At 38.3% G+C, this 24,267-nt stretch overlaps 2 protein-coding genes across 2 annotated transcripts; one reads left to right on the forward strand and one right to left on the reverse strand.

Moving 5' to 3' along the window:
* Positions 1 to 298: 298 nt before the first annotated feature.
* stxbp3 (syntaxin binding protein 3) lies at positions 299 to 10,946 on the reverse strand. The gene is made up of 19 exons (XM_044361689.1): positions 10,842 to 10,946; positions 8,800 to 8,849; positions 8,517 to 8,598; positions 8,321 to 8,397; positions 8,149 to 8,221; positions 7,927 to 8,027; positions 7,333 to 7,478; positions 6,835 to 6,928; positions 6,508 to 6,632; positions 6,322 to 6,420; positions 6,161 to 6,218; positions 6,002 to 6,067; positions 5,620 to 5,700; positions 5,133 to 5,268; positions 4,662 to 4,768; positions 4,356 to 4,454; positions 2,359 to 2,444; positions 1,577 to 1,725; positions 299 to 1,227 (listed from the first exon to the last, which is right to left on the reverse strand). Exons 1-19 carry the CDS (start codon positions 10,885 to 10,887, stop codon positions 1,115 to 1,117), a joined length of 1,788 nt encoding a protein of 595 aa, XP_044217624.1. The 5' UTR covers positions 10,888 to 10,946; the 3' UTR covers positions 299 to 1,114.
* A 1,122-nt stretch (positions 10,947 to 12,068) lies between these two features.
* On the forward strand, positions 12,069 to 23,445 carry LOC122989008 (fibronectin type III domain-containing protein 7-like). The gene is made up of 14 exons (XM_044361688.1): positions 12,069 to 12,582; positions 12,792 to 12,807; positions 12,970 to 13,230; positions 13,827 to 14,087; positions 15,342 to 15,602; positions 16,583 to 16,846; positions 17,200 to 17,454; positions 17,545 to 17,802; positions 18,376 to 18,630; positions 19,622 to 19,876; positions 20,752 to 21,012; positions 21,349 to 21,378; positions 22,138 to 22,175; positions 22,581 to 23,445. Exons 1-13 carry the CDS (start codon positions 12,529 to 12,531, stop codon positions 22,167 to 22,169), a joined length of 2,463 nt encoding a protein of 820 aa, XP_044217623.1. The 5' UTR covers positions 12,069 to 12,528; the 3' UTR covers positions 22,170 to 22,175; positions 22,581 to 23,445.
* The last annotated feature ends 822 nt before the right edge of the window (positions 23,446 to 24,267 follow it).

Genomic DNA, 24,267 nt, shown 5'->3' on the forward strand with positions numbered 1-24,267 from the left:
GACATCACAGGAGCCTCATATCTTTGGTTCCCCTATTGTCTGTTGAGCAGGTTTGAGTGCAGCATGTTCATTGGACACCAGCGGTTCCTGCTGACTTTTCTATTGAGCACATGGCCGTCTGTTTATGAAGGGCCCAGATGAGTTTTTTCGGGTGAAGGATATTACGTTACGGCTGTTCCAATGGGCAAGAGTGATTAAGTGCTTTAACCACAATTCTTTCCACAAAATGTTGTTCACCCTCTGCAAACACACACATTGCACCCCAATTCTTAAATGTATATCAGATAAGAGTCGGAGCAAGCTGAACAAATGGAATTAGATTTTAATTATGGTACTTTCAGGTAATGAAATAATGTCCCAACGTTGTTTTGTTTACTGCATTTTCACAACAGCATAAAAACAAGTGAAGGAACAGAAGTGATTTTGTATCCGTCTAACAAAAACTTGATATTTTTAACTCCATCCAGAAACAATGCAACATGACTATTAATGAATTGTAATTAACAAACATTAACATAAACATAATTTGAACCACTTCATCCATTTATTAGTCAGTTGTTCAATTAAAGAAAAAAGTAAATACTCTATGTTAAAAACACTCTTCAAATTACATTAAGTGTTTATAAACAGTAGTGACAAAATAAGTCAGAATGGCAGAGCAGGGATTCAGTGCTTACATACAGTATATACATTAGCTTAGCGCTACTTTCCCCCTCCATTCTGCCTCTGAGAGCTTCAGAGGTTTTTCAACATGTAACTGTAATATCTTTAAGACAAAGGCAAACACAGAAAGGCAGGTTAGACTTTTTTTTTTTTTACTAAAATGATCCTAATAGGGTGAGGCTAATTCACTTTTAATATGTCAATATCAAACTACAAAAGCCATGAGGAGGCTAACTTCTTGTGACAAACTCTCTCCAAGAGGAGCATCAGAGGTTAAAAGTGAATGTGTCCTCAAACCTAAATGTAAATGTGCAACAGATCTGAAAATAGTATGAAAACATAAAGATGAGTATACGGTAAATTCCCTTCAGTTTTCCATTGAGGAAGTTGTGCTGACTGATGTGAGATGTAAAGAGGCGGGGGGGATCGGGGGGTTTGGGGACATTGTTAGTTAGGCTTCATAGGCGTTGCCTTTCTCCTCTATTGTAAAGGTCTCCATGGGGCGTTTGCTCAGGGCCTTGATGTCATCCAGGAGACTGGTGGGGGTCAAAATGTGGGAAGACCCTGAAATCAAAGTAAAAAATAATTAGATCCCAAATTATACAATAAAAACCTTTCACAGTTCTTATTGGCTCCAGCAGGGGGTGTAAAGCAGCAGGAAATCAGAACAAGCAGTTGCTGTCTGTTGACAATTCAGAGGCTCTTTTCTGGACAAAAACACCAATTTAATGCAAGCTTACAATACTGTCTCTGAGCTTCCTTTAGTTAATTTGAATAGCAACAACTCACTGAGTCACTAAATCATCTTTTTTGTCAACTAGATTTAATAAGAACAGAAATGTTCAGTGACTGAGTACAAGCTCATTAGGAGATACGACAGGAAGTCGAACTGTAATCTTGTATAAATGCCCACCTATGATGACCTGACAGGATTTGACTGCCTGCGTGACCTCGTAGGCACTGCGCATCTCAGAATAACTGATTCCTCCTATGACAAAGATGATGAGGCGTGAGCCGGACCGGCGTTCGTCCTGAGCACTGGCTTTGTGCTTCTGACGGGCACTGTGAGGCAGAGGATAGACAACAGAAATAAACAGACAAAATTTATTGGAAAAAGTGGAAAGAAAACATGGAAAGGGACTCTCCTTGTGTTAGTCACTCAGAACTAACACTAAACTGAATGTAGCAGTTCAAAGTCATCACTAGAGGGAGACAACTTGTCATAGTGTCTGCACTAGTACAAGGAAATATACGGAAAAATGATCCATGTCAGGTCAACTCATTCTAATGACGTTGTCCCCACCAAGGAGTCACCTGACCACTTCCCAGGCGGAGGAGAAAACACACCTATGTTTGCCTTTGTCCCTTTGTTTGTCCTTTTTGACGACAGCCATGTGTTGTGTGTGTCACGTGAGTGAGATTTATTCATTATTTGATTTAATTCGTTTCTCACATAATTCTCATTAATGTTTTTGGTTCTGTTATCAGTGCTTTCCTGTTTTATGTAATAATACTTTTTGTTCTCTTTGCGGAGTTTAAACCACAAAGCCTACAAAGAAATGAAAATAAAATAAAACAGCTCTGCATTTTTGAAACAAACACAAGTCTGATGAGAGCATTTCTTGCAGAACATCAATACTTATTTCACTATTACACTATTGACTGTGTTCTAATATGATTATTCAAGAAACCCACCTCACAGCTCCAGAGCCATTCCAGGCAGCCGGACATTCAGACTGGTGCGGCCATTCTTTGGTGTCCAGTTTGTTCTCCACAGCATCCTGAAAGTAATAGATTTGTCATTTATCTGTGATTTCTAGAGGTTAAGGTCACATTACCCAACGTTTTGAGAGGATCGGCACCAAAATGATCTCAAAGTTCAGACAGTTTTGTCTGATGCACATTCTGTAGAAATAGTTAAAATAGTAGGAGACTTCAAGTATAATCTGTAGTGTTTACAGTGAACAGGAACATTTAGAAGAGAAACAAATATGATTTTGGTGCCACTCTTCTCAGCAGGTACAAGAACTGTAGGTGCAATCTTTAAACTACGGAGAAAGCAAATAACTACACAACAATTTCTGCTAACTACAAAATGCATAAGGGGATGTCAAAAATAGTTTAAGACAGGGAAAAAAATCTGCTGTCAAGTTGTCGGTTTCTGTCTCAGACTTTAAATTTGAGAATGGTTTCTCAACAGATAAGGTTCATCCTTTTTGGTACTAAAGAGTACACAGATTTTTTTTTTTTTTTTTTTTAAAAAGGAACAAATTGGTTTAAACGGATTTCAACCTGATGTTATGCTCCCACATCTCAAAAACGTATCTGTTTCCTGCTGCAGGAAACTGTTCGCCGCAACTCTACAGCGGACCAGGTGCTAGGGTGGTGATGAAAGCTCAGAAAATGTTTCACGTAAAAACGGAAAAGAAAGTAACAGTAAGGAGACATAAAAAAAACTCGTGATTACGTTACAGTTCAGCCAGTTATTTTGTTCCTTCCATTTTTTCTGAAACTAACATTTATCTTATTATGACTTGTGATTTATATATTTTACCATTAAAATTACATAAATATTCAATTTGCTACAAATTACAACAATGATCCCTACCAACTGAAATAATTATTTCAACCTTAAGATCCTTCCTTGTAAAAAAACAATCTCAACTTTCTTTCTTTGTGGTCAAGGGCCTCTTTCCTGTTTATCAAGCTTCATCCGATACTCTCCAGAATATTACCAACTTGGGGAATTTCAATTCTGTTGAATTACAGAACTGAGATTAGGTGAATTGATGAGTTTAGATCTTATGACTAAAGGACACTGGTGTACCTCTGTCTGTCAGTTCCCCATCAACTTCTGAGAATTGAACTCAACAGCAGAGTTTTAAATGAAACAGCCTCAGAACTGATATTTTATTTCCTCTGTTTTATGGTTCATATAACTTACCGGCCTCAAAAGAAACAGCCACAAGCAAACTTAATCACAAGACAGAATGAAAAATGTAAATGAGAGTTTACTTTTTACAGTTCAAACAAACAAGAAAGCAGGTGACTATGACATCCCATCTGTGTTTTATCACAAAATATAATCTCACCCTACGATATATTATATGGAACGCATTTAACATACAATGAAAGCATTTGAGGGTCAGTACAGAGAGATGCTGCTGAAACAGCACATCCAAAGCCTCATAACAAAGTTAAAGGATCAGCCCCAGGGATCAACACATAAGTGCTGCATTATTGTGTCTTATAGATGCTAAGATGTTGTGATGTTTTTCACATGGATAAAGCGCTAAAGAACAACACAAACATATATATGACACTGCCTATCAGATGACCTGAATCTGATAACCTCCTTTTGTGGTACTTTCACAGTTTTGTTCATCATTTTTCTCACGAATGCCATTCAGAGGGGGTCTTGGGTAGCACAGTGGCCTACATCAAGCTACATATTTAGATAAGACAGATGTTAATGCCAGAACTTCTTTTCTTTTTCATTCCTATCCTACATCCGATCTATATCCCTCTCACTTTAAACTGCTGCTTCCTAACTGCACCCAAGTCCTTTCTTCTGAGTTATGCTACTTAACCTATTAAAATACACATAGTTCCCAGAGCTTCCTGTTAAGGGCAGCAAAAAAAATGCAAATCCAGCCAGTGTGTATTTTTGATATTAATCTCGTTTTACTGACCTCCATCACATCTTTTATGCCAGGAGTCCACCTGGAGAGGTTGTACGTCTGTTCCTGGGAACGATCCCGTCTGGATGGTTTGCGTGAGAAGAAACTGGGCTGGAAACAAAAGTACAATGACCAGGATTCATTTGGGACTGATCACAGAACTGAATAGAATAAACAACAACACAAAGAACAAAAAAATAACCCTGTCGAAATTCAAGCCATTAGCTTCAATCGTTTGTAGTTTTAATCTAAAGGTGCATTCTTTTCTGCAATCATTAAAGCATTAAAATCAATCAACCTTTATGCTTCTCCACATACCGATGTGATGATGGGGACTCCCAATTCTTTCCAGTTCAGGATAAACTCTCGTTCGTCCTCGATCTTTACATGTTGGATGAGTTTGTTTAAATTCTCATCTGTTGTTCCTGTTTACACACACACCAAACATACAACCAGAGAGAGAAAATCTGAGTATGACTTATTTGGGCTGCCCCCTCTTAGTAAACTAATTGGTTAGGGTTGAGGGTCTCAGTCAACTTGGGGCAAAAAAAAGTAGATTAATAGGTTTTTTGGTGGGGAATTTTCTTCTCTTTCATAACTGGAAAATTATATTCACATCCCTAGCATCAACATAATCTGATGATTTTTATTGCCTCGCTGTTCATAAAAAGTCTCTTGGTAGCTCTTACTGTCTTAAAAAATAAATGGGAAAAGGAAAGAGCCTGCTTTACAGAGTGCCAAAGAACAGACAGTAAAAGAGGAGTCTGCTGAAGAAGATCACTGTCGTACCATTGAGGCTGAAGATGTAGAGCAGCACAGCTCTGATCTTGTCATGGGTGCTGTACGGGTGGAGCAGCACAGGCAGCAGAGTCCTCATGGGATCCTTCACTTTCACCCCTTCCACGTCCGACCCCATTGCAAGGTCCTACACATCAACAAACCATTTTTAGCCTTTGAGTATATATTGTGAATACTGAGAATGTTTGCACTTTACAATAATAATTCATAAAACTCCACATATTTCACATCTATTACCTGACCAGTCTAATTAACATCTACTGAGTGTCTCCTCTGGAGGATATCAGAGGTCAGGCTCGGCTACAGAAATAGTACTCTGGAGCTGGTAGCAGTCAGTGACACTTCATCAGGGCAGGTGTGGTCATAAGGCCTTCTAACTTCCTAAACAGCCGCCCACCCACTTTTCAAACAAAGAAAAGTGATAATAAAAAAATTTGGCACTTGTTCCATAAAAACAGATGACAAAGCTCAGACAGACCTGCTCAGCTTTGCAGAGTTTCTCCACATGGTTTGAGAATTGCTTCATGCAGTCTTCAGCCAACTGCAGATGAACAGCTTTCTAGAATTAAGACAGAGAGAGCATTTAACAATGATGACAACGTTGTGTTGTTATAGTTGCTATGCTAGCATTGTAGGAAGGACAAAGTTATTTGTGACAGTGGCAAGAAAGAATGACTATCTATTCTGCCTTGCTTCTAAAGACGTGACAAAGTCCAATTCACATAATAACAGGCTTTGGAGGCCACACCCAACCATGACAAAATGATCACTTGGCTCTATTATTAGAGCTTAGTGCAAAGTTGCAAATCCCGTCTTGGTTGAGATACCAAACCGAGACCAATTTAATTGGTACTGCATACCTCAGTGAGCTGTTTACGGAATGATGGCATCTTCTTCATTAGTTGGGCCAAATTGCTGATTGAGATCTGGAAAAAAAATGATTGTAATGTTTACACAGGTATGAACTACACAGTTCAAAAGCTCAGGAGAGCATATAAGAAGAAACCGCAGCACTGTACCTTTCCATCTGGTTGTTTCTTGCTAGCAGATATTTCCTTCACCATCTTGGGGATTAGTCTAGTGCGAGAAAAATTTAGGTAAAACAAACGGTGAGGAAACAGGAAGCGTCTAACGACCTTCGGTCTATCCCGACTCTCTCCCTCCGATCTCTCACACTTACTCTGACACCTCAGCGATGTGCTTGTGCCTCAGCTTAATCCAGAGCATGTCGTCCTCATTCAGCAGGGCCTGCTTCTCTGAGCCGTCTTTAGACTTGTACCTGGCCACGAAAACATTGAATTCGTAAAATAGCTTGTTATGTGAAAGACTAAATACAATGAGGTACAGTATGAAAAGCTTCCGTTACTTGTATGTGTCATTTTGGATATCAATGAGGTCGTAGGACATGGCCTGGTAGGTCAGCTCATGCAGGATGGGACTGACGGGGTCAAAGCCTCTTTCCACTATCAGCAGCTGGGCCTGGGTCTTTCCCTGTTGGGAGAGGGGAATACAAAATATGAAACTGTATTATATAAAAAAGTCCACAGGACAGTGGGGATTTTTTTTCTTTTACATAATATAGTGTGTAACCTGTGTTAAGCCATTCAGTATTTTCATGTTCCCCTTTACTCCCAGTGCTAAGCCCTTGTTTATTCTTTAAACATTCTTTGTTGACATCTTCTTTGTGTCTCACCTTTTTCTTGCCACTGTCATCCAGGTCATAGTGTCTGGCCAGCTTTTTGTCCACCAGCTCTGCAAGGCTCTTGGCGTTCTCCATGTTGCTGTCTCTGGTTATGATATAAATTGTTAACAGTGAGTTATCACAGTCAAGTCAACACATATCAAGAACGCATTGATACCAATGTTAGTTAATCCAGCAGTTGTAACAGATCAAACGTCAAACTGACAAATCTTTCACCAGCTATTTGGTAAGAAAATCAACAAAATCATGTTTTATGTAGATTCATAAACACCACACAATGCTTTTTCTTGGCTTTACTTTTAAATTTAATCTGCCATCTTTAAAGCTACTGTAAGCGAGAGCAAAGTGAAGCGCTGAAGTCTCACTTTCTGCCACGGTTAGGTAACATATCCTATGGTTTCAGCTTAAACGTTTCTCATAAAAAGGTCTCACCCTGCTTGGGGGCTGAGGTGTGTTATAAGCTGAGTAACCAAATCTTCTCTGACTTACTTCTTGTATCTGACTCCTGGGTACTCGTCCAACGTGGCACAGAGTGTGACGAGCTGGTCCGCGAGCGTCTCCAGTGTCTTCTTTTTGTCCTGACTGTTGGGGCTGTAGATGCTCTGGAAGGCTCCCGGATTATCACATGTGAACACCTGAAAAGCATCAAAAGTCAAAAAAATGTGAAATTTCAGTGAAATTTTGTGTTTCATTTTGATATTTAACTTATGGATGAGGCTGTGTGTAATTATATAATAAAGCAGCATGTGTTTTTAATAATTTTTCCCACTCTAGAGCTCAATACCTCAATATCAAAGCAACAGAAATAAAAAATACTCTAATTTCCTTTGTAAAATTTCAAAATAATGGAGAATCCTAAGACCTTTTTGTTTTTTCAAAATACAGAAAGCAAGTGACTAACGCCCAATGGTGATTATGTCAGAACACTGCAGATCTCTTCCTCAGAGTAGAAACATAACTTAAAACATAACACTAAAACAAGGGAATTTTTCTTCAGTAAGCAAGTAACCACACAGCGTGGATAAAAAGAGGAAATGGAACATTACAAAAGAACAGAAAAGATCACACTCTGCAAACACTTACTTGTGCCTCTTGTGGCATGAAGGATATGTTTATTTCCTTACAGACTCGTATGTACTTTGCACAGTACAGCTTCATATTGTTGAACAGATCATCAGGGCAGTCTGATGGACAAAAAACACTTTTAGTTTGTGTAAAAATCATCAAAAAAAACATCTTGAATATGCTAGTTAAAAATATTTTTGTCAGTTATTTTGCTATTGCAATGATTTATAAGTTACTTACAGTCAGTGAAATAAACATATGCTGCTTTATACTTGGGTTTGGGCTTGAAGTCAGCAATAAAGGCATCCACACACTAAAAAAAGAAAAAGTTGAGAAATCACAGCTGAGTTTGACTTACCAATGCAATGCAATGCAAATACAATAGGGTCATCACAGAGCTGTCATGACAAACCTTAGCTGTGGGTGTAATGAAGTAGATGGCCTTCATTTCTGGAACAGGCTCTCTGCTTTTGTACAGATCCTCCACAACTAAAGAAACAAGATATAAAGTTTAAGAGAGTAGCTACAGAAATCCACATACCTGAGTATATGGATTTCTATGACCAAAATTATGTTGTTTTTTTTCTGTGATGCAAAACATAGCCTACTTGTTATTTTCTCTGACATCAGATCGGACATTTTGCAGCATGATGAAAGGATCTTGGTGGTGAAAGGGTCCAGAATTAATATCTGTAAAGAAGATAACAGGGTAGTTGTCAGTCCAATGATGTACCACAGTGTGATATGTTTTCAGGTTACGTAGCCCCACATGAAAAGTAGTAGCACTATATATTTCCCATTAATCCCATAAAAAGCAGAGCTGGGATGTGAAGACTGTCCATATATATGAGTCTTAGGACTCTTTATTGAGTACACGTAGCGTTGTCCTACCTTCCATACTTCTGATTTTCTGCAGTCTGCAATAATTGTATCTCTTATCCCTGTAAGAGACATAGAACATATCACAAACAACAAAGTGCTAAAAAGCTTGTGACAGACAGAAAACAATGTGATGATCAAGTAAAAACACAACATATTTATAGGTTACAGGCTAGTTGTTGCTCAAATACTGGACAGTGGTTTGTGTATTTCAGCAAATTCTGGACAACATTGTGAAATTACAGACCTAATAGTGACTGGAAAGAATGATGAATCAGTTACAGCACAAAACTAGCACCAGCTAAATGCTGGTAAAATATGCACATGGTTGATAGATTTGCTTCACTCACCAGTCAAAAAATCAATGATAATCTATTGAGTGGCTGTTAAATTTGAACATTCACCAGACATTTGGCCAGTGGACAAAAAAGTTAATTTTGCACCCCTATATCGGTAGTAACATTATACATGCCCAACCACATAAACAGATATGTGTGTCTGTGTTGTTTGACAAGATACTTTTCCACTTTGGTTCAGTATAGGTATGATAAGAGTGTAAAAATCAAGCCGGCTGTTTCTTCATCTATTTACACTCAGTTGCCAGTTTATTACGTACCTAGCTAAGACTAAAGCAGTCTAATACAACAGCTCTCTAATAGATCCTACCTTCATGAAGGTTATAATGTTCAGTTTTAGTAGAGAGGTGTTGAATCAACTTTATGGTCATTTTTTGGAGGCTGAAACTGAATATTATAACCTTCATGAAGATTGTTGTAGCTCTAAGATGACATTAGTTTTAAGTACCTAATAAAATAGAAACTGAGTGTCCTCCTATTTAAACTATTCAAAGCCCTTAAAGGACAGGTTCACAATTTTTCAAGTCTGTCTTAAAACAATAGTCAGGAGCCCAAATGAACATTGAAACAGGTTTTTCTAGCCATAATAATTTCTCCTGTTCATACCGGCCACTAGATGATCCCTTCATAATGCACTTACAATCTGAGTGATGGGGGCTAAAATCCACAATCCTCCTGTGAAAAAATGTATTTTAAGGTTTATCTGAAAATTATATGAAGCTACAGCCGTCCAAATTAGTCAAATCAAATAGACATCTTTCAACGTTACAGTGTTTCTAGTGCTGAAGTCCCTCTTTTTGTTACTATACTTCCACCACAGCTCAACAGGGAAACACTGTCTGAGGAAACACAAAGAGGGAATTTGTGCTAAACAGACTGTTAACGTGCCAGATATCCCCTTTTCATTACTAACTTACAGATTGCTGAAGCCTCATATAAGCGTCAGATAAACTTTTAAAAGCATTTTCGCACAAAATGACTGTGTGGGCACTCTGTGGATTTTGGCCCCCATCACTTACACTGAAAGCACTTATGAAGGGGATCTTTTAATAGCGAGTATGAGCAAGAGAAATGATTACAGCGAGGAAAACCCTCTTTCAGTGTTCCTATGAGCACCTGAGTGTTGTTTTAAGACACGCTTGGAAAATAAACCTTTCCTTTAACCCCAGCCGGTCATCTCAAAACCAAAACACCACCTAACACTGATGTTACTCGAAGGAGAAACAGACTTCGACACAAAGCATGTTTAAAAGGTGTCAGTGTGTTGACGTTAGGTTTGTGTCAGTTAAGTCGACCTTATTCAAAGAAACAGTGTTGTGGTGACTGTTAGCCAGCAGATCTGAGGTGGGGCTCCAGGCGAAAGAAAGTGACCTCACACTCGGGACTACTTTTCCCAAAAGTGGATGTCAGTAAAGCTACGATACACAACAGCGTCAAGATGTAGTCCAAGTGTAAGTTTAGTCTGCTATCTTTCCCCTGTCGAGCCCCTCAGTTCAAATTTTGTAAACTTCCGTTGCAGAAAATATTAGAATGAAAGTTGCTAACGTTAACTGTCATTCTCAGATGCAAAGTCACAAAGGAAGCAACAGTTCTTTTAAAACATAAAACATGGTGTTAAAAGTCTCTACGTTATGACTGCGACTTGTTACACTGTTTTACACGTACGACAAAAACATTCCTCCGGTGGAATTCACTTACTTTTCCAAACTATTCTTTTCAGCCCGTGATCCGAGCCAGTTGCCATCTTGTTTCTTTTTTTTCCTCTGCGCCTCTTCCTGTCCCGTGTGTCCTCGCTCTCTGACGTCATCAACGTCAACAAGTGTGCGACGGGGCGCTGTAGTTTTTTTGTTTGTTTTTTTTTTATCCACGAACGCAAAATTCCTAAATCCCCATCTAGTTTTCTGCTTTTGGTTTGGTGTGTGTGTGTGTGTGTGTGTGTGTGTGTGTGTGTGTGTGTGTGTGTGTGTGTGTGTGTGTGTGTTTGCGGTTTGTGTGTGTGCGTGGGTGTGTAATGTAGTGTGGTTTGTGTGGTGTGTCTGTACTTCCTGTCCTCAGTTGAGGAAAGTAAGTAAATACATTAACTCAAGTTAACTAAAGTACAATTTCGAGGTACTTGTACTTTACTTGATTTTTTCCATTTTATTCTACTTTATCCTTCCACTCCACTACATTTCAGAGGGAAATGTTGTACTTTCCATTCCACTACATTTATTTGACAGCTTTAGTTACTTTTCAGCTGAAGATTTAACACAATAGATAATATAACAAGATTTTAAAATACAACACATCGTTAAAGATGATTACTAAGATGTTAAAGGCTTTTGACGTCTTACAAAAAGCAGTGTGTAGTCAGGGTCATATTTCAGATGTCTATGAGTTGTTAACAGCTCCACCAAATAGTGATTTTTCCCTGTAAACTTCTCACATGGTTTCATTTCAATAAATGTTCAAATGATCCAATATTTCAGCAAAAATCAAGGATTAGAGAAAAAGTCCCAAAACTGAAAACATCTCTATCTATCTAGTTTTTCTGGCATTTTTGTTTATAATTTAGATGGAATATGAATATGAATGAACATGGGAGCCAATTTTCAAAACAAAACAAAACAAATGAAAGGTTGTGAAATTGAAAAAAAAAAATAAATAAAAGGATGAAATACTGAGTAAAAATGTTTACTTTCTAAATCATAATCTTGAAATATCACACCCATGAGATATAAGTCATAATTATGAGGTAATTAGTCAAAATATTCACTTTAAAAGCCAGGATTATGAAATATTAAGTCATAATTATGAATTATGATATCTCAGTTATGTTATTTTAAGTTTGACCTACTATCTCATAATGTAGTTATAATTTAACTTATAATTTTACTATGAAGACTGTTATTTTACATTTTTGACTTGCTATTTCAATTTTGACTCACACTTTTATTTCTAACATTTTTTTTTCCCATTTCCTGGTGGAAATAAGCCTAGATAATTATGAAAAATAATCATAAATTTAGACTACTTTCACATTCAGGTGTAATTTAAGGCTTCTAGGGGAAGTCCAGTTCCTTTGCCAGACCCCTATACATTCCACATTTTGTGGTGCCTTGACTACATCCCTGAATATAGAATATCTAGCCCATAGCTAGAAAGGGTGTCTTTTTCCCTCTCATGCTACCCTGCACCTGCCCCAAGGTGCATGTCTCTGCTTCGGCATGATTGGACATTTGCCTCCACTGGGAGGGTCCAGATACAGGTATTTCAACCAACACAGACGCCAGATATGTTAAAGAAAAGGTAAAAAGGTAAAGAGTGAAGCATTTTAAAACATCAAATATTAACTGTCAAGTGTGAGAAATTGTGAGAGGAGTGTTTCAAGAGACAGACGTGAAGAATGGGCGCAATGAAGTGGCTGGTGGTTTTTAGCTTGCTGGGCATATGTTCACAGGTAAAGTAATGGAAAAATTGTAATTAGATATAGATTATTTCAAATTCAGGCACAAGAATTTTGCTGATAAAAGAGAAGAGCAAAATGTACATAATATGTTGTTAACATAGCATTAACAGTCTGGAATAAACACAGTATAACATTTGTATTTTTATAAAACTACATTAAATTGTTGTTGATCATTTTTTCTCATTTTCTCAAATTTGCAGGCTGCAGCTCAATCAGGTAGTGTATGTTTACTTTTACCATATATATTCACTGTAGTTGTTTGTATCACTGCAGTATATGAGGGTGAAGGGGTACAAACCTTGATAGTTATCCTACATTTATGTGTAATCAAATCCACGATGCTATAATAACCTCAACTTCTTTCATCTCCCTCATCAGCTATCACAGTATCCGTGTTCTCGGTAACATCCAAGACTGCGATTCTCAAATGGACCAGGTACTCTGGAGCCAGCTCATATAAGATCACCGTTGCCCCCAAAAGCTCACAGAACACCCCCATTGCTTTTGCCCAGTTTGGTCCCAACACAGTGATGGGCTCTGTCAACTCTCTGTCCCCGAACATCATGTATGCCTTCACAGTCGAAGCTTTGGATAATTCCCAAGGAGTACTGAGCAGTGCACATATTGAGTCATCAACAGGTGAGATACACTTCTGTCTAAACCTGTACTGTTAAGAACTGAAAGGCAGAATATTCTATTTAGTGATAAATTGTCATTTTATTTTCATATTTCAAAAACAAACCAGTGTTTGTTGCTATAAATTCTTGTTTTCAGTATTACTTATTTTGCCTTTTTGACTTTTTAAAATTTGTCTGGTATTGTACAGTTTAAACTGGTATATTCAGACACACCATTTCACTGGAAAAAGCTATAGTGGATCCAGTATAAAAACTATTATTGGAATAACTTAAACAGATAAATATCATAAAATTGGAGACTGATGATGGATACTTGCCAATGTACACTGAGCAGAGGACCACATAGGAGTCACTGTCTTTGACTTAAATTTGGTTTACAAGATAAAATAAATATTTGACCCCTTAAATGAAATGAAAATATCTTAAAAGGAGAATTTTTTGTAGTTACACTCATGGTTACAATCATGGTTTGTAGGTAACATTGGGTCCCACAGCCATCTATCATTTATCAAATGTTCTTATTTGAGGTAAAATTTTACAGTGTGTGTCCTCTTCTTAGATACCATCTCTGATCTGAACTGACTGTGACTATTTCAGCTCCCGAGATGATGGATCCCATCCAGACAGTGAAGCCGAAGGATAGCCAGACCTTGATGGTGGGGTTCAGCTTGAAGACCGGGGCGACTCATTACATCATACGAGTCCAGAGTGCCAACGGCTTCTACAGAGAAGACACAGTGTACTCCTCCCCCGCTGAGATCGGGTTCCTCTCACCGTACACTGAGTACTCGCTCAGCATCATAGCTGTGAACAGTGGAGGTCGCAGCCAGCCGTCACTTCCTGTGACTGAAAAGACAGGTACTGTTGTTTGTCACAGTATGTTTGTGTGCAGAATGTTAGATTTTATATAAAAAAAGTCCACTTTCACAGCTACGAAACAAAACCTCATGAGTTAATTCAGTCCAAAAATTCAAAAATAACACCCAGTAGCCTGCTTCTGTGTAGAAATGAGTCACACATTCATTGAGAAACATTGAGTACTTTTCTCATCACTTCCCATGCCCTGCAGAGGTCACTTGATCTGCCTCATTGTCTCACAGCAGAGGAACTATACACAGTTATACACTATATACGTCTTCAGTCAAACCCAGGTTCAGTATTTGTGCAAATCCAGGTTTTTCTTATACAAGAAATGCATCAGCACCCCTCAGGGCCTCTCCTGTGTCAGTGGTAACTATACCTGAACCTTCTATGTAAAACACAAAGAGTTGACCTCAACATGAGTACATAGCCGTCACCTCTTACCCCCACCCCCACCCCGGGGGGGCAAATCTGATCCACATGAGCCAAAAAAACAAACAGTAATCAGTTTCACCATTTTTTGTTTATTATTTTCTATATACAGGATTTCATCTTATTTCAGGAACATAGGCTATATACTGTATGTTAGATTGTATTTTAGAAGCATACATGCATTTATTTGTATCTTTACATGTTCAAAATATAAAGACATGCTTTTCAGTCACATGTTGGAAACCAAAAACATAAAAAAGGTATGAGGAGAAAGAAGTTTTTCACTTTTTAATTTAAATTCCCACACTTGAGATAAGTGAGATCCCTTACCCTGTGTCAACATCTAGTTTTAAGACTTTAATTCTTTTAGCTTAGTTTATACCCTTTAGTTTTACCCACAGGGAAAGGTAGTATTATTCCATCATATGAGTACTTTAAGGCTGCAACAAATAGTAAATCAACAGGTCTGACAATTTCAACCTGGAGGCTTGACTTAGACTTGCCAAAAACCAAAAGACTTAATGCATGACCTCTAACCCCTAAAGTGACTTTATCTGTGTTCATTTGTACCTCACTGGGAAAATTTCCAAACATGCAGATAATCTTAGATGAAACATTTGGGGATTTTAATTACAACCCAGCAGAGTCATTTGTTATCCACATATCATGAAATTACTATAACATTTATCTATTGCACAGAGCCTCCTTTGTGACCATGGAGTACTTCTTCCTTGTCTATAAAAAGTGGGCTAGTACAGTCTTGATCTCTCAAAGTACCTCATTCATGTAAAACTTGTCAAACTTTGCTCTCCTCCACAGTTTTGCCTCCTCCTCAGCTCTCCACCTCCTCTCCCAGCAACGACAGCATTGTTGTATCCTGGGCCCCTGTTGCCAACGCCGTCCAGTACACCCTGTCCGTATACAAGTTTGGCTCAAGCACCAACATGAAGCAGAACACCTCCAACACCAATTTGACCATCTCTGGCCTGGATGCCGGCTCACTCTACATGATCAGGGGTTTTGCCTGGGATCCCGAGGGCCGACAGGGAGAGGGCAGTTTGTACATCAACCAGACAACACGTAAGAAAGCACTGAGACAGTTTTTATATCCTGTGAGGTGCAGTAATGTGTATGTGATGTGCTTACAACACTATCCTTTAAAGCTGGAGTTTGTCTCCTCCTTCTGGCAGTGAGAGTAATTACAAAAACACTGTCAACACGTGCTTACATCATAGGCTTCGCTGTAGCCAACTGCATCGCTACTGTTGCATTTTATAAAACAGTGGATAAATTGTTTTGAGCATCTTTCAACCCCTGCAAAATGACTCATTTTACTATTAGAATTTGATCCACTCGGTCCAATAACATTTGGAAGGTCAAGAAGAGTCGCACTTGATCCCTATTCAAGTTAGCAGAGGGCTAACCAGAAGTTAGCTGCTCAGCTGGTGGAAGTCTCTCGTGCATGTTCTGCCAATAGAGCATGCGCAGTATGCATTCATCCGGCCAGTGCAGGAATGTCGCCACCGACACCAGATTTTAAAACTCCATAAATTGTGAAATACAGAGAAATTTATCTGGCGGTGATAGGTTTAATCATCATCATGTGAACTCGTTTGGCAAGGGCTTAAATGTAACAGATGTTCACTTATATGTAAAGTTTCACGCTGCAGCTGAAAGGTTTTTCTACAAACACAAAAGCATTAAATAATTTCAAAGATAATCACATCAGTATTGATGCTACAGGCTCATAGTGAATAATGTTCCCTTTCACACAATTACATAAATTATTCTTTGACATGTAAGCAGTATTTTAATGCTGCTATAGTGGGTCTCTGTGTTGTTTAATCTCTAGCTATATGTCATATTTTAATAGATTAATGTCTGTAACTTTTTAATCTAAAAAAATAATTATTAACTACAGTCATCTAATAAATACATGGAATAAAGAGCACAATATGCTCCACTGAAATGCAGTGGAGAAACGTACTGTCTCAAAGAATATATGTAAACTGATTGCATTATGCGATGCGCCATTATGTTTTGTCTCTGTCTGTTAACAGGACCTCCAACACCAGCTTCTGTCAATGTCTCTGTGGTGATGAATAATAGCCTGGCTGGACTGTCTGTGTCCTGGGAACTGGAGCAGGATGTTTATGGATCCATTCAGTACCATGTGATGAGTGACCAGAACCTCACATGCAACTCCACTTCCAAATCCTGCACCTTGTCTCCAGTGGGCTGTGGGCAGATACACACTATCCAGGTCACTGCTTCAAACGAGGCTGGGTGCGGCTACCCGTCCAGCCCCGAGGTGTTCATCACCTGTGAGTAGGGGAACAGTTTTATCAACTAATGTTTTATTTTTTTTTCCTGGCATTGATTTAACACTACACAGATGTACAGTAGGTGGCACCAAATACGCTTTTGCAACATAGAGATAGAGTATATACCATGACATGATAGAAATTTGTTAACCAGTTAAGATTTTTCTATGTTTCTACCAAGGTGAGTATTACTTTGATATCTTTGGTTGTATTGTTTTTTTGTGTTAAAAAGACAAAAACAACCCGATACTGCACTAGATCAGCAGTGGTGGTTCTGAGACAACACTGGGTAACACTGAGAACACTGTCAGTTTGTGATTGTGAGTAATTTCCCTGCTGACCTGTACTGTCAGTCCCCTGCCCACCAGAGTCTTTGGCTCTCGAGGAGCCGGCAGAAGGAAACTGCACACTGATGTGGAACACGGTGCCTCATGCTGACTCCTACGTGGCCTACATCAAGAGAGGTGACGGCGGTGAGGAGACATGCAACACCACCAGCAACAGCTGCACCTACCACTGTCAGTGTGGCTACACATACCTGATGTCTGTGTTCGCCTTCAACCAGGCCGGCAGCAGTCCTCAAGGAGAGATTCTCAACTATACCACCTGTAAGTAGCAGCAGAGGTGACATGTTTTAAGATTTGATTTACTTCTCTTTGTGGTTATGTATGTTTATGTTTATCCTCTGTATCCCTCAGTGCCCTGTTGTCCAGAGGGTGTGTCTGTCTCCCTGGTGAGCACTGACACTCTGGAGATCATGTGGACAGCCTCGCGGGGGGCAGAGCTGTATGAGACTCGGGCGGCGGACGGTTCAGAGGTCATCCTGTGTAACGACACGGCACCTGTGTGCGCCCTCTCTGACCTCAGCTGTGACAGTCCCTACAGCGTGGTGGTGACACCCTGTAATGATATCAGTGGATGTAACCGTGCATGCAAAGCTCACACCAAAGAAACAGGTAGAAAACACATACAAAGATGATTTTCCAGACAGGTTGCAGATTAAAAAAAATAACATTCAAGTTATTTAGACAAATAGTTCAATGCACATGTGCATGTATGCAACAAATACACCCAACCAACCTCCTATTTCAAAATGTCCACAATCTAAAAAAAACCCAGCAGTGAATAGGACATGATGAAAATACAGATACTTATTGTATTAGGGCTCCATACTGTATATATAGTGAATTATTCAGATTTCACTACTAAAGCATAAAGTTGCCTTTGATTTTTCATTTCGATAAATAATTACAAAGGTTTTGATGAGCTTTTTGATGTAGCAATTAGTAGTTTTATTGATTCAATTTAATTCATTGATTTAATTAACTATCCGTTATGGTTTTGGCTGATTGTTTTGTATATATAATGAAACTACAATAGGTATATGAGAATGATTTCCATCTTTACCTTTACAGCCTAATCATTTCATCATCATTTCACCAGTAGTTCTTCAAACATTTAAACAGTAGTTAAACAACCATGTAAGGACACTCTGTAAGGTATTTCCTCTCTTCCCTCCTCGCTGCCAGCTCCTTGCATGCCCACGAATCTGTCACTGAATCCGAAAAACTCCTCCTGCGTCAGTGTCAGCTGGACAGCAAACAACCGCGCCGCCACTTACACTGTGAGCGCGTCGGGAGATGACGGCACACACACCTGTACCACCGGTGGAAGCAGCTGTGACATCACTGAGCTTCCCTGTGGCTCCACCTATGAAGTCAGCGTCATAGCAACCAGCGCCGCCGGCCAGAGCTTACCCAGCTACTCTGACTCTCTGGAAACAGGTGAGCCGTCAAAGGTTTGGGTTGACCCATTCAATTAACATGTTCACATGAAGTGTCTTAGTGATGTTGTGCAACAGTTGCAAGTCTGAGGTGCACTACATCTACTATCCCATAGATATTCAAATACATCAAGATCTGGTAACTGTGAAGGCCATAGAAAATGATTCTCATCACTGTCATACTCCTCAAACCATTCAGTCATACTCCTTGTGCCCTGTATATATTTGTCACCTGTCTGCATGTAATTATCTACAGGAAGGACAGGATTTGACAGCAATTAATTGGCTGCGATAAAATCTGATATTGCACTCGAACAACATGCGTAACTCAGAAAAATGCAATATTTTACTAAGTGGCAAAAATGTTAAAATAATCAGAGTTAAATAAATTTAAATTCTAAAAATTAACATTATGCGACTGCTGAAATCTAGTTAAACACGTTTATGATTTCGAACACAGAGTACTGATGTCAAAAATGATGATTTCACTATATATATAATGTATTCTTGGCATTGCAATTAATTTGTAAATGACAAATAATTAATTGCAATTAATAAAAAAAATACTACAAAGCACTACAGCAATTTAGTATTGCACTTTCATAAAGGTGAGGAACAACAACCAAAGCAGAAGAGACCAAGACAACTGGATTTTTAGTCCCTTGTATGGGTGTATAGGTATAAAACACTGAATCCTACATATCCCATAATGCAACTGGATAGTGTGCGTTTCATTAGACCCTTCCTGCATCCTAAAGGACCACTATTTTCAAAGCATACACCTCCAGCTTGAAACACAGGGCACAGAAGACAGTCACAACTTTCCTCATGACGAGTAAACTGAACTTCATGTCGCTGTAAAATCTGTGGAGTGCCCCTTTAATTAAACCCTTTAATACTTCCCCCATGTTTATTTCCATTCCAACTTTACAGCAGCTATATTAATTATAATCTGAACACTAAAACACACAATATATCATCTTCTTTTACAGAACCCTGTTGTCCGGTGAGCCTATCAGTGGCTCAGGTCACTCAGGCAATGACCAACGTCTCGTGGTCTCACGCCAAAGGTGCACATACGTTCATCACCTCTCTGACATCACCGCGCGGTCACGCCCGCTGCCACACCCAGGACTCCCACTGCCTCATGGGATGCATCACCTGTGGCACAAACTACACCGTCACAATGGAGGCGTTCAGCCACAGCGGGCGCAGTTCCAACTGCACCTATCAGGGCTTCTCGTCCAGTGAGTAATGATGGTTTCCACCAATGAGAAGACGGCAGGTTTTTTGTTATAAATCTTTAACGTCCTTCAAGAGCTACATTGGTTTGAATGGAGAGTGAAATTAATGTTGCAGGGTATAAATGCAGTTTCAGAGGCCCCTCTACACACAATCAAAGGATTTACATTACTCTAATATTTCAGCACTGTTCTGTCTTTCATTTATCCAGAAATTCAGTATGCTCCTTGAAATATGGAAGCAATTTAAGAGCTTCTCTTATAAGTGAGACTTCAAAAACTAACATGAATCTTGAGAATTATAAAAGTCTACCAAGTGGCCACTTTTATGCATTAAAATTGGTATGATACTTGCAGTATAGAAATAAAAGGCATACCTCTTTATAATATAAAATTGCCTTTCTCATCTATTATTACTCATAATGAACAGATCCCTGGAATATGTACCACAAATGTAATCAAAATGATATTTTATTTAAGGATTCAGACTTACCTTCCTTGGAATAGACACCGTTTTTTTGTTTATTGAGTTAAGTTTTATAAATTAAATATCCACCAACATGCGGTACCCTTAAAACTAATGCTGGTAATATGGATCTCTAAATGTTATGTATGTATATATATGTATAAATTAGTAACTGTATGGCACAGGCAATAAATTAACATCCTTCTATTTGTGCTACCTGTGCTATTTGAGTATGCATGCAGCAGTGATGTCTCATGACATTAGAGATAGTTGTGAGGCCAAAAAACCAAAAGAAAACCGCTGTCTTCAAAGTTGTCACACACAAACTAAATCATGTCTCTGTTGCACAAAGGAAATATGAATTCAGATAAGAAAGACACACATCACTTCATCAGAGTCTCTCTCTCTCTCACAGGTGCCTGCTGTCCGTCAGGTGTCAGGCTGTACAGGACGGCCAGTAACTCTCTGCGGGTGTACTGGCGCAGCGCCGGCAGCAGCCACAGCTACATTGCAGAGATGGTGGGAAGCAGCAACAACTACACGTGCGATGCATCTCCCGGGGAGAGCAGCTGTGATATTGGCAGCGTCCAGTGTGGGGATGTGTATCATGTAGTGGTGGCCCCGCTGACATCAGAGGGCAGCAAAGTCCTGTTCTGCCCTCAGAGGCTGTACTCAGGTATGATAGTGGAGTTTATGTGTGTATTTACAATAGCTAACCCTCAGATCATACAGCTCCAACATATTTTCATAATGTTTTATGATACTTGTGTTCAGTTTTAACATAGTTGGAGACGCATGAAGCAGCTGTGTGTTTATACCTGACAATGTTTTTCAGTCATTTTATCTGCCTTTATGAAGGATTTGAATTCACATTGATTGGGAATAAAGCATAGTATTGTTGCAAAGCAATAAGGACATTTCCAAACTGTTTGATTTATGAATTATTTGAATTCTGACTGTGGATGAAACATTTTGAAATTTGGTTAAATGTCCTTTGTTTCTGCTTTTTCAGTCACTTGTTCAGGAAGCAATGTTGGCACAGGTGAGTTTGTTAAAATCCTCAACTTTCAATCTGCATAAATGTTTGTAAAGCTATTTAAAAAAAAAAAGGTGACAGTGACAATAATACAAAAAAAAAAGAAAAATACAAAACCCTCTAAAAATGAAAGGGAGGTGGATACAGAATATAAAAACAGAGATTCAATAATACAGAATTTAAAATTTCGCAAGACAAGATCTAATAAAATTCCAGGGACCATGAAGTCCATCAGGCCTGTCATCGTCCTGGAGTATTAGAGCAGCCTCTTCCATTGATAGCAAGTCCATAAAGTCCTTACGCCAGTTCTCCATACTGAACCAGTTCGGTTTACATTTCCAGTTCATTAAAATGATCCGCTTGGCTGATAGGAAGGTCAGTGTTATAATACTATGTACAATTTCTGGTTGCACAATGGCCATTTTCACACTTAGTATACAAGTTACTGGACAAGGTTTGATATCTATATTAAGAAAACATGACAAGTTTTCAGTAACGTACGACCAAAACTGCTTGAAAAGAGGACAGTAACCCAAGTGCATCAGCGTACCTTCTACTTTGCAACCATGCCAACACAATTTGGATAATGTATCAATTTTCTTCAATGTGCAGGGTGCAATATAGGCCCTGTGTATTACCTTTATTTCATTTTTTTTAGTTAATAATTTTTAATAAGAGGAGACAGTGGTAACTATATTAAATGAGGAATATAATGACAGATGTTGGAAGATTTTTCTAATATAATTTCAACCTTCTCTCCTCCAGTGATTTACAGAGGGAAGAGAAGTCTGGACTAGCAGATGGTAAGTAAATATATTAATAAATTAATCAACTGATGATTTATAATCACAGTGGTTGATTGAGAAAAGTAAGTATAAAGTTTTCTTAAGCCAGTAACAACTTTGTCCCACCAAACAGTTTTTCTTGGCCCTTCATTAGTTTGTTTGATTAAAGATGTTTAAATTATGGCAGAAACTCAGACTACATCCTCCCTCATGCGCCTGGTTTTCTTAACTGCATCACAGCGTCTCCCTCTGCTGGCCAAAAAGAAAGATTTCTTTTAAAAATGTTCTGCGTAAGAATTAAAATCTAAAATTGATTCATGGCTTTGCAGATATTACATTAATAAAAATTAATTTAAATTAAAACGCACTAAATGTAAAATTTTGACTGAATCTGACTAAATCTTTGATGTTTTGTTTTCACAGCCTTCTGTCAAGTAATACAAGTTCTTCATCCTCCTCTTCCTCCTGAATCACCCCTGCTCCTCCAGAATGAAGTCAGTCTGATAGATACCGTAAATAGAAGAACAACCTGACGTAAACATGCCAGTCCTTTGGCCATGATGCATGGATGATAGTCTACCAAATGACACACAGTGTGATAACATGGCGATCAATGATAAAAACATGATTGACAAATTGTTTAGTCTTGTTAACTTCCCTTTAAATGATGCTTGTGTACGATGAACAAAGCAAAACATCTCTCAAATATCATGATCAAGTACTTAAATATGATAAAATAAAGAACAAGCATGAGAAAATTTTGTGTGTTCTAATCAAAACATATATCATGAGGCAAAAACATGGTATAGATTTGGTAAATATAAAAAAAGTTTTTATCCACGAACAGGTAGAGCTAAATTTCTATGCTGTACTGAGTAATTTGGGCAATTGAAAATGAATTTTCAAAAGAGCATATAACTGAGCTATTGGGTAAAAGACAAACTATAAATATACTAACTGTAACTGTAACTGACAAAAACCTCAGTTAGCAAAACAAATTCAGTAACAGTAACAGTATCCCAGCGGCCAATTTCAACAATTTATAAAATATTTTGCTCCTGAATTTTGAGACTAAATTAAAACAAATTTTGTAGCTCCAGCCCCAAGTAGGAAGCCTCCTGAGGATAAATGACGAGTGCTGCTCATCATGTGTCATTCTGTTGTCTACAATATACAGAGTGTGCTGTTGCTTATTCTCAGGATGAATTTAACAGGTTGGAATATGTCTGGTTGTGTAAACCTGATGCATTATTCTGGTTTCTGTTAATAAAGAATTCCCAGCATCATATTTGTGTTTTGTGTTTTTTTCTGCACATATACATGAACTTTATTAAATAACAGAAGAGAAACTAAGTTTTAAATTCAGTCAGAATTTAGTATGTTGATTTATCAAGATCTTGCTCATTGTTTACATTGCATACAATATATACAATATACATTATATACAATATTCCACTATGATACAGATTCTTAAAGTAATATCTATTGTATGAGTAGATGTTATTGAATAAATTGTTATCATGGCATCAGTAAATAAAAAGTTTAAGGTTGGGTTGTTGTAAGGTTCTCTGATAAACCTGCTATTGATGAGGCAGGGTACACATCTTTGTTTTGTCTCTTTCTTTCTTTCTTTCTTTCTTTCACTAAAACATAATTGTGCACAGTCTTGGCCTGTCCACACTTACTTACAGTACAGCTCCCACTTATGATGGAAAGACAGGCCACCCTGTATGCTTTAATCTTAACTTGTCTGTCTGCTCTCACACTCGGGTGGAGAGGCATGTCGTCGTCCCCATAATACCTGGTGTACCCCTAAATACCTTGAGGAAACACTCTATCAATCAATGGTTTGGATTAACAAAGATACATTTCTAAATAACCAACACTGGAATCAACAAAAGAACACAGCAAGACCAAACAATATGAACAACCCCCAAACAGCATATTACACATACTGCAAAGCAGACATTAAATAGTATCATACAGGAAGGATATCAAAGGTTTTCTCCATATGATATAAGTCAAAAGCAAATGATGTGACGAATCTAAATTTGAAATATGTGTAAATAGTAATCTGGAAGACAGAAACACTGTAGAGTTTCATCACATT

Source organism: Thunnus albacares, chromosome 9, assembly GCF_914725855.1.
Source record: "Thunnus albacares chromosome 9, fThuAlb1.1, whole genome shotgun sequence".
Lineage (NCBI taxonomy): Eukaryota > Metazoa > Chordata > Actinopteri > Scombriformes > Scombridae > Thunnus > Thunnus albacares.